At 37.2% G+C, this 11,015-nt stretch overlaps 3 protein-coding genes across 5 annotated transcripts; 2 read left to right on the forward strand and 1 right to left on the reverse strand.

The window, feature by feature from the left end:
- Window positions 1-250: 250 nt before the first annotated feature.
- On the forward strand, window positions 251-3,686 carry AT5G58840 (Subtilase family protein). 3 transcript variants are annotated; one of them, NM_125274.3, is made up of 9 exons: window positions 251-389; window positions 482-579; window positions 680-771; window positions 846-1,098; window positions 1,249-1,735; window positions 1,827-2,065; window positions 2,144-2,255; window positions 2,338-2,551; window positions 2,648-3,686. In NM_125274.3, exons 1-9 carry the CDS (start codon window positions 291-293, stop codon window positions 3,193-3,195), a joined length of 2,142 nt encoding a protein of 713 aa, NP_568890.2. In that variant the 5' UTR covers window positions 251-290; the 3' UTR covers window positions 3,196-3,686. The 3 variants fall into 3 exon arrangements, with proteins under 3 accessions (NP_568890.2, NP_001331404.1, NP_001331403.1); NM_001345326.1 differs by having other exon boundaries at window positions 2,338-3,307; NM_001345325.1 differs by having other exon boundaries at window positions 2,144-3,678.
- Window positions 3,687-5,192: 1,506 nt separating this feature from the next.
- On the forward strand, window positions 5,193-6,804 carry MYB119 (myb domain protein 119; the record flags this gene model as incomplete). Its single annotated transcript, NM_125275.2, has 3 exons — window positions 5,193-5,533; window positions 5,630-5,756; window positions 5,865-6,804. The coding sequence occupies 3 exons, from the start codon at window positions 5,193-5,195 to the stop codon at window positions 6,687-6,689; spliced, it is 1,293 nt and encodes a 430-aa protein (NP_568891.1). The 3' UTR covers window positions 6,690-6,804.
- A 234-nt stretch (window positions 6,805-7,038) lies between these two features.
- CYP86A1 (cytochrome P450, family 86, subfamily A, polypeptide 1) lies at window positions 7,039-9,359 on the reverse strand. The gene is made up of 2 exons (NM_125276.3): window positions 8,106-9,359; window positions 7,039-7,648 (listed from the first exon to the last, which is right to left on the reverse strand). Exons 1-2 carry the CDS (start codon window positions 9,243-9,245, stop codon window positions 7,247-7,249), a joined length of 1,542 nt encoding a protein of 513 aa, NP_200694.1. The 5' UTR covers window positions 9,246-9,359; the 3' UTR covers window positions 7,039-7,246.
- Window positions 9,360-11,015: the final 1,656 nt, after the last annotated feature.

Below are 11,015 nucleotides of genomic sequence, written 5' to 3' on the forward strand. Positions count from 1 at the left end.
AGTTGTAAAAAAAAAAAAGATTTTGATTAAGGAGTTGAAGAAACAAAAACAAAATTGAGTTCTAAATAGATGTGACCAAATAAAAAGTAGATATCTATTTCCTAAAAATGTATTTGGTCAACATACGATACTTCTAGTTACCAAAAGAGTTTTGCTCAACATACAATCACAGCATTTGACAGAAATATCATTAAAATTACTAATTTTATACTAGTGTATAAATTATATCATGTTGATCTCGATAAAAACTGAGAAATTAGACAACCTTTAATTCATTTTATAAGAAAAAGATGGCGAGACGAGCAGATTCGTTTTGTCTCATATCATGTGTTCTTGTCTCGTTTGTAATTTCAGTCTCTGCAGTGACAGATGATTCTCAAGATAAACAAGTGAGTTCTCATAACTTAAGATTATCAAGTTTTTTTTTTTCTTGGTTTCTCTGTAATATATGACCAATCATACATAATGATAATCCATGAAGGTGTATGTTGTCTACATGGGCTCACTTCCGTCGTCTCGACTGGAATACACACCAATGTCGCATCATATGAGTATTCTTCAAGAGGTCACCGGAGAAAGGTGTGATTTAATTGAATCATTTCTGTAACCATTGATTAGTTATAATTAGCTTACGTTATGGGGATTATAACAAGTGATAATATACGTATGTACACTCTAGTTCGGTGGAAGGTCGTTTGGTGAGAAGTTACAAGAGGAGTTTCAACGGTTTTGCGGCCCGACTCACTGAGTCAGAACGAGAAAGAGTAGCCGGTTAGTGTTCTTTGATCGAGACATATTTTATGTTGAAATGTTTGAAATATATGAAACCCTTTTTTGTTGGTTAGAAATGGAGGGAGTTGTGTCTGTGTTTCCGGACATTAACTACAAACTCCAAACGACGGCGTCTTGGGATTTCTTGGGGTTGAAGGAAGGAAAAAATACAAAGCGAAACTTGGCCATAGAAAGTGATACTATTATCGGATTCATCGACAGTGGGATTTGGCCAGAATCCGAGAGCTTTTCTGATAAAGGCTTTGGTCCTCCTCCTAAGAAATGGAAAGGTGTTTGTTCCGCCGGCAAAAACTTCACTTGTAACAAGTAATTCTCTTAAATTAATTTCTCTCAATAAAGATTAGTATTAGGGATGTATTTTCAAGAAATTAGTTTTGTGTTTGGGCATAAAAATTTTGGTTACAAAAATAAACTATAGAGTTAATATTAATAATTAATCTGTGTACAATGTTTCAGCAAGTTGATTGGAGCAAGAGACTATACAAACGAAGGCACCAGGGACATTGAAGGCCACGGTACACACACAGCCTCAACAGCGGCTGGAAACGCAGTTAAGAACACAAGTTTCTACGGAATCGGTAATGGAACTGCGAGAGGTGGCGTTCCAGCCTCAAGAATCGCAGCTTACAAAGCCTGTAGCGAGATGGGGTGTACCACTGAATCTGTACTATCGGCGTTCGATGATGCGATAGCAGACGGTGTTGACCTCATCAGCATCTCTCTCGGGGCAAACTTAGTCCGCACGTACGAAACGGACCCGATAGCGATTGGGGCTTTTCACGCTATGGTCAAAGGTATTCTCACTGTGCAGTCAGCTGGTAACGGTGGTCCGAATCCGGGCTCAGTCATGAGTGTAGCACCATGGATCTTGACAGTTGCAGCAAGCAACACCAACCGTGGGTTTGTCACCAAAGTTGTACTCGGAAACGGCAAGACATTTGTCGTAAGTATCAAGTAACACTCTCATTTCTATCATCATAGTATATTTGTCCCTTTCAGTGACAAAGGGCTCTTTTGTTTTTTTGTCTAAACAGGGGAAATCATTGAACGCTTTTGATTTAAAAGGAAAGAATTATCCTCTGTATGGAGGTTCTACTGATGGACCTCTGCTTAGAGGGAAAATCTTGGTGAGTGAAGATAAAGTTAGTTCAGAAATCGTTGTTGCAAACATAAATGAAAATTACCATGACTATGCCTACGTTAGCATTCTGCCCTCCTCTGCTCTGTCAAAAGATGACTTTGACTCTGTCATCTCTTACGTTAACTCCACGAAGTAACCAACGATCTTCTCTTTTTTCATTTGGTCTAGATCCCCTACTTTGTCTTGATATCTCTGTGTTTGTATCCTCAGGTCCCCGCACGGGACTGTTCTAAAAAGTGAAGCAATCTTTAACCAGGCAGCTCCTAAAGTTGCTGGATTCTCTTCTCGCGGTCCAAACACTATTGCGGTTGATATACTTAAGGTATATAACATTTACATGCTCTTGATTCTTTTTTATTATCATTTCTTGACCTGAGAAACAATGGTTGGTGGATGGATTGCAGCCAGATGTAACAGCACCAGGAGTGGAGATTCTCGCTGCGTTTTCACCTTTGAATTCACCAGCTCAAGACAAAAGAGATAATAGACATGTAAAGTACTCTGTTCTGTCGGGAACTTCAATGTCTTGTCCACACGTTGCAGGCGTGGCTGCGTACATCAAGACGTTTCATCCTGAATGGTCTCCTTCCATGATCCAATCTGCCATCATGACAACTGGTAAGCAAAACTCATATCCAATTTTCATTTTCTTGCCCGGCAAATAACTTTGTTGGCAACTCTGTTCATAAACAGTCTATCCATTAACGTTTGCAGCTTGGCCGATGAATGCTACCGGAACTGCGGTTGCATCAACCGAGTTTGCTTATGGAGCTGGACATGTTGACCCAATAGCAGCTATAAATCCAGGTCTCGTTTATGAAATAGGCAAATCAGACCACATCGCCTTTCTCTGTGGTTTGAACTACAATGCGACTTCTCTAAAACTCATCGCTGGTGAAGCTGTCACTTGCACTGGCAAGACCTTACCAAGAAACCTAAACTACCCTTCAATGTCAGCTAAATTGCCGAAATCTGAAAGCTCCTTCATCGTGACTTTCAACAGAACCGTAACCAACGTAGGTACCCCAAACTCAACATACAAATCAAAGATTGTCTTAAATCACGGATCTAACCTCAAAGTCGAGGTCTCCCCAAGTGTTCTATCTATGAAGTCAGTGAAGGAGAAGCAGTCTTTTACAGTGACTGTTTCAGGGAGCAATATCGACCCAAAACTGCCTTCTTCTGCAAATCTAATATGGTCTGATGGAACCCATAACGTGAGAAGCCCCATTGTTGTTTATACTTATAGTGTTAGTGACTGATTAAGCATTATCAGATCACCATAATCATCAATCATCATATAATAAAAATCAATATTGTTGTTGTTGAGAATAGTGTTTCAATCCCATTTGAATCTATTTGAATTTAAAACTCATTCATACATTCTAAAAGAAGACATCATTTCAATTCAAGCATTGTCAATCATCTATTCTCAAGGATCCAATTAAATCAAACTCTAGGTTAAGATTTTGATAGACCTCCCAGTAACAAGAAGCAGAGGAATATCAGAAATGCAGCAGAGGAATATTACCTCAGCGAATTGAAACAATCATCTACAACGAAAAACTGTAAAGCTACGGATGATGTTACCGCGCGATTCGGACGATAATAAGCTTGCTCATGAATAATCTGTTGGAATTATGAATCCTAGGTTAAATCCTGCAAGAAGAAGAAGCTTCAATGAGAAGAAGAAGAAGACGCTGACGTCATGTTCGTGATAGGAGAAGAAGGATAGGGTCAACGAAGAAAGAATTTTTGTGGTTGAGGTAATTGGGCCAGGAACTAAATTAAAGCCCACTTAAGTATGGGTTTGGTTTATTAAGTGGATTAGGTTAACTTAACAATGATTCTTACCGTCCAACAGAGAGATGCGTAGATGCGTAGATGCGGGCCCATGGTAAGATTCCAACAACGTCTACACCAGATGATTTACTCCCGTTTCCTTAATTAGAAAGTTGTTGGGTCATACTATATGTTTACAAATTACAAATGGGCCTTATCCAAACTAAACATTGCCCTATTTGTTTGTGGATCTGACTGCATTCTGATTTGCGGGACAAAATCCTCGAGTTTAGTTCGCAAATATAAATATTTTCGACTAATACATAATTATCGAAAATATTATTTCGAATTTATAGAACAACATTTAAATTTGGTGAAATAGTAGTTAGCTAGAGCCTAACATTTAGAGTATATACATATAGAACTCTAGCTATTTAAACATACAGTTACGTTAATCAAACTAATGTAATAATCGCACATGTTACTATCTATACGGTTTACATTATATTATCAGAGTTAAGGACAAAAATGATTTCCCAAATTAATCATTTTATTCATCTTTTCTTTATTAGATTCGAATCATTTTATTCGAATTGTCATAAACTTTTTTGTGTTTTTGTGTTTTTTTCAATAAAATTATTTATAATATTATGCTCAAGGTAGAAGAAAGTTCTGCGTATGCCAATTTTACAATTGGAAAAAAGGTATGTGTGGGACTAAAGAATGTATATGATAACTTACTTTTCCGGTTTTTTTTAACGTAAAGAATATTGTTGGAGAGTGATGAAACTCAAAAGTTACAAAATTGGTTTTCATTTTTACTAGCTCATTTCATATTACTTGGGATATTCCACGGTGTTAATGTTAGCTAACCATTTATCTATTAGCATTTGCTATTTAGATATCATATATTTCGAGTGAATATGTTGCAAAATGAAAATAAACAAGACTAAAATTCATTAGTTTTGTTGCCAAACAAGTGGTTTTTACTAAATATGGATATTATTATTTTGTAATTGATTTCTATATTCTTTTGGTTGTTCGTAGATATTATCTTAATAATGGCGTCATATAAAGTACAATAGGAAATTATAGAGGATTTTGGAAAAATATCGATTTGAAATTTAGTGACTAATACGTCTAGATCCTCATAGAGTTATAGTAATCGATAATATCAATATTTCCTAGTTATCAGATTTTGTAATCTTCTTTGCTCATTGTTAACTTCTGGGGTATATATATATATAAAATTGTATTAATTTTTCTATAAAGTGAAAAAAAAATCCATAGCTATAAGGTCAATTTTATATATTTTAGAAAAAAAAAATAATGGAATTTAATGGGTCATTCATTGGTTTGAATTTATATAGCAACTCATTAAGTTCTCTCATATTCCTTATGACTAGCTAGCTAAACTATCTCCTTTGATTTGTGCTCTCCTCTCCTTTTGACTATTCTATTCTTCTTCATTTTTTCCATGGAAGACCGACGCCTTGTCCATGGAGCTGCGCCGCCGTTGACAGCCGTGGAGAGATTCTTATACGGTCAAAAGAATGATGCCTTGTGTTCCAAGAAACAAGAGAGTTCTAGAGACCAACCGATCGTGAAGACAAAAATATCGATTGAGACTAGAAGCGACAACAAAGAGAACACAACGTTTGGGCCGACGAGGGAGAAACACTTGGTCCTTAATGGCGGCAACAGAAACCCTACTGGAGAAGTGGTCGCTAGAAGTGCAGCCAGAGATTATCAAAACAGTACGAAGAAACGATCATCCAAGAACCTCATCAAAGGGCAATGGACGGCGGAAGAAGACAGGTATATATAGATAAAATGTTTTATTGCATCTATACAAGAGTCAAAATATTTAGTATATGCGTTTGTTAATACAAACATATATGTATATATATATAGGAAGTTGATAAGGTTGGTGAGGCAACATGGGGAGAGGAAATGGGCAATGATATCGGAGAAACTTGAGGGAAGAGCAGGCAAACAATGTCGTGAGAGATGGCATAATCATCTCCGTCCTGATATTAAGGTTTCTTTTTAGATCTCTCTTCACATAACATATAGTTTTTTCTAGATCTAGGGTTCTGACATAAGTCCCTCGATATCTACGTTTCTGCCAAAACAAAAAAAAAATCAGAAAGATGGATGGAGTGAAGAAGAAGAGAGGGTTCTTGTGGAATCACACATGAGAATCGGGAACAAATGGGCAGAGATCGCTAAACTCATACCAGGACGGACTGAGAATTCTATCAAGAACCATTGGAATGCGACCAAGAGACGTCAAAATTCAAAACGCAAACACAAACGCGAATCAAACGCTGATAACAATGATAGAGATGCCTCTCCATCAGCTAAAAGACCATGCATTCTCCAAGACTACATCAAAAGTATCGAGAGAAATAACATTAACAAGGACAATGACGAGAAGAAGAATGAGAACACCATCAGTGTTATTTCTACACCTAATCTTGATCAGATCTATTCTGATGGTGATTCCGCGTCGTCCATCCTTGGCGGTCCATATGACGAAGAGCTAGATTACTTTCAAAATATCTTTGCAAACCATCCGATTTCTCTTGAGAATTTAGGTTTGAGCCAAACTTCGGATGAGGTAACTCAGTCTTCATCATCTGGGTTCATGATCAAGAACCCTAACCCTAACTTGCACGACAGTGTTGGAATTCATCATCAAGAGGCAACGATCACAGCTCCGGCGAATACACCCCACCTTGCGTCTGATATCTACTTATCTTATTTATTGAACGGTACGACGTCTTCATACTCCGACACTCATTTTCCGTCTTCCTCATCTTCCACGTCATCCACCACCGTAGAGCATGGAGGCCACAACGAGTTTCTTGAGCCTCAAGCTAACTCTACAAGTGAAAGAAGAGAAATGGATCTGATAGAGATGCTCTCTGGTTCTATTCAAGGTAGCAACATCTGCTTCCCGTTGGTCTAGCTACATCCATGATCATGTGATGTTATTTGATCATTCTATCTTTATGTTCCTTTGTTTAATAATTTAGTCCTTTCAATTTCTTAAAACTTTCCATAGATCATAAGTTTCAAGCTGCTTCTCCTATCAAAATAATTAAGGTTTGTGTGCTAGCTACATTGTAGTCGATTTTTGTTTCTTGGAATTATATTGAAATCCTTCATTAATTTTGTTTTTTGGCTGTTTTCATCTTACGTTATATATGTTGTCAAGTAATTAAGCGACTAATTTAGACTTTAGAGATTAGCTAGTGTGAAATTGATTTCCACTTACGTTACGACATTGGTATTAATCAAATTTAAGTCCACTAATTATTTTGTTTTTGTATTCATCAAGTTAAACCAAATAAACTTTTATTCAAAAAGAGTTGAACAAACTCAAACAAACAAAGGCACAAAAAGTGCATATATATCATAATAAGTATTTTGTAGGTGGAGAAAACATAGAATAAAGTAGGTTGTTCTTAAAACAATTTAAACTTCAAATGACAAACATATTTACGATAATACCCTTAATGTGAATCATGCAAGCACCTCACCACGAGGTTGCAAATAAACACGTAAACCGTTCTTCATGAAAAGCGTCAGCGACATCTTTTGCTCAACGCGGTGACCGGGAACCGGAAAAACCCGGTAACGGAGGAGAACGGCTGAAGCCACCGACTTCATCTGATTATAAGCCAAGTCCTTTCCCAAGCAAGTCCTTGGTCCGGCGTTGAACGCTACGAACTTGTAACCATCTTTGGGAGTCTCAAACCGTTCACCGTCGGCTGTCAGCCACCGTTCCGGACGGAACTCGAGACAATCTTCGCCCCAAATTGTTTTCATACGTCCGATCGAGTAAATCGAGTAGGTCACCGTCGAGCCTCTTGGCACGAAAGTCCCGTCCGGCAAAACGTCATCGTCTACGACGTATTTGAAATCCTGGTCATTTGAAACGTTACTATACGTTACACACAGCTCTTTATTATGAATACATGATGAGTAATTTTGCGTCAATTCTTCCCTTTTTTATTTTGGTAAAAATAACACAAATTAAATACTCAAATTATGATTGTAAGTTTGTAACAGTCATTTGATACTAGAGCTAGCAGAAAAAGAAATCTGTAATATTCAGCTTAAAAGAAAAAACAATGGAATTCGTCAACTAGTCATAAAAGATTTATTTCAGGTGTTTCTATAAAAGTTGATATACATGTTTAGACATAAATCAATCTTTGTGCAATATCTAATTATTTCTGAATTTTTACGTTTTCTATGTAATTCTCGCCTAGCCAAAAGCGTTATAGTTAATGTTTCCATGAATGCAAATAGTTAGCCGTCAACAAAAAAAGAATGCAAATAATTAAAGAGAGAAAAATAAAAGATTTTAATTTATCACCTGAGGCACAGAAGGGTATAAACGCAGCGTTTCAGCCAAAGCAGCCTTGAGGTAAACGAGCCTATCTGCCTCGTCGAACTCTAACGGCTCCTCCGTCCATTTCTCCTGATCATTGCCACGTGTCTCCTTCAGAACCATCGACAACTCGTTAACGATCTTCGTTTCCACCTCCCGGTTATTCATGACGAGCCAGAAGAACCAGCTCAAGGCCACCGAAGAAGTGTCACGGCCCGCGAGAACAAAGTTAAGCGCGATACGCTGAAGAACATCTGTTGGAAGAACGTTACCGTTAACGTCACGTTTCTTCAAGAAACGTGACAAAAGATCATCGGAGGGAGAGTTTTTCCGAGCGTCGATTGCATCGTTCATGTAAGTCTCAACGACTTCAAGACTCTTCTTGAGCTTATCTTCTGATCCAATCCCCATAGCTTTCTGAATCCTCCACAAGAAACCGGTGTAGAGAAGTCTCTTTAGAGTAGCCTCTGTCGCGGTGTCAAAAGCGACAGAGAAGGGATTATCCGGTAGATCCAGAGAGAGCGTCTCCGGGTCTTTACCAAAAGTCAGACCACAAATGTTGTCAAAAGTTAACCTCAAAAACAAATCTTGAAGATCAACCGGTTTGTTGTTTTGAACCGCACGGTCTAATATAAGCCATAACCGGTTCTTGATAGTCCCGTTAACCCACCGAGCCATGGCTTGTCTAAGAGTTCTAGTTGTGAACTCAAGCGCTGCAGTCTTACGTTGCATGAGCCACGTGTCACCGTCGCTGTTGAAGATTCCTTGTCCTAACAGGTCGTGGAAAGCAGCGCGCCACATCGGACCTTTCGGATAGTTGTCGAACCGTGTCTTAAGGATATGCTCGACGTTTTTTGGGTGACACGTCACAGTGTAAAACCCTTGCGCCTTGGCTACGAAAGGTATCACCATGGTGCATGTTTGATACGTACCACCAGTTGCTCGGAGATTATCAGCGATCCAATCGTGAATTCGGCTCCGGTTAGCGATTAGATACGGTAAGCTTCCTACGAACGGTAAGACTTTGGGACCGGTTAGTCTTCGGGACAGGAAGTAGAACCAAAGAGCGTAGACTGATAGGGCTGCCACGGCGTAGCCGGTTAAGATAGAGTTTAGAGCTTCCATTATCCCGGTTTAGGCTTTTTGCTTTTGTTCTGTGGAGAGATTGTTAAGAGGCATATATGGTGAATGAGAGGTATGTGCCGTGTGCGTATATATATAAATGTAGAAATCATAGATATTTTTTAAATATAGGCTATAGTAAGAAAGGTTATATTTTGTTTCAATTAGGAGTAAGTAGTTGGGAAGATTAAATTTGGGTCGATAGGATAAGACTATTGTGAGTACAGTTTGGCATAATAGAACACGAAAGCAAATTAGTTTTCCCGTTTCAATTTAGTTATGATTATTTTTTTCTTTTGAAGCATTGATTATATGTTATATGTACATGCTTTATATATAAAAACGAGAGTAAACGACAATATTTCGTGAAAATCAACTAGATATGGGCTAAAGAACTTAAATTTCAAGATCAGAAATTACATACATAACCTTTGCAATGTATAACCAAAAAAGAATAGGCATTTCAAATTTTAATTTCTATGTTTTTGAAATAATTGTAGGAATTTAGTTAGAGATAAATATATACTTTTGTTGATATGAAATAAGCCTAGCTGCTAAAGATCTTTCTTCGCGGATAAAGATTTGGTCAATGGCAGTTAGCCCATTCTAAGAAACTGGGTTTACTTCGAGTCGAATACTTAAACGCACAATTGCGAAACATTTGAAAAACAATTATATAAATTAGATAAAAGTACAAATCAAAACACTAAAAATATATTGAGAAAATTCAAAGAAAACGCAACGGAAAATATGATCAAAAATGGCAAAGATCATACATATGTGGTTGAATTCGGACGGTTACTATAGACTATAGTTATGATGGTTCAGATTTTATTCTCAACAATGTTTTATTTGTCGCGTTACATTGTTAGTATATTAGTAAGAGTTTCGGTCTCAACAATTCAAATTATTTAGGCAAAAAAATCATCAGAAAATTTTTTTGGCTAGTCCACAATATCACACACTGATTTTTTTGTTTGCCATCACGCCATACACTAATAGTCTATAATTCAATATTAATTTGCAAAGTGAATGCAACTTAAGATAAAATTCCAATAATTAGCTTATTTGTGTGACTGTGTGTCTGTGTCCAAGAAAATTTTTGTAGTCAAATTTCAGATCACCCAATCCTAAAAAATACCAATTTTCTCTTTTCAAAAATTACACAAACTAAAGTAATAGAAAATTATAGTATTAAAAAACAAATCTTGAAACATAGACTATGTGGTATTTGGTTTTTTTCACAATGCTTTTAATAAGAGAATTTGTTACAACAAGAATGCAAATACATAACCAAAAGAAAGCCCAAAACTCTGCTCCCTCTCACGTGGCACTTCCAAATTCATATGTTTACTAACGTGTACCATCATCACCAATACTCATTCTCTAAATCAACATAATCTCAGCATCATCAACATAATCAACACGTAGATATGTGCTTGATTAAATGTCTGATACATATGTGAAAAATGAGAGAAACAAAGGATAAGACACTTATGGAAAGCTCATGTCAAAACGATCCAACGGCTCAGATTCGCTGACAATATAATCCCTTTGTAACTAAAGCCACACGAAAATTAACACACAGGAATCCAAAGAAGGACGGTGGCTTCGGTGGCCTGGGCCTCTTTGCCAAGAAATGAGATCAAATTGTGTAATCTCTGTAATCTGCATTTCTAACTCTAATTATTAATTCTTCGTTCATTGAGAATACAATATGAAAAGCTTCACGTTCTTAAAATCTCACATCTTATCATACTTGATCAGACAAGA

This window comes from Arabidopsis thaliana, chromosome 5, assembly GCF_000001735.4.
Source record: "Arabidopsis thaliana chromosome 5, partial sequence".
Classification (NCBI taxonomy): Eukaryota; Viridiplantae; Streptophyta; class Magnoliopsida; order Brassicales; family Brassicaceae; genus Arabidopsis; species Arabidopsis thaliana.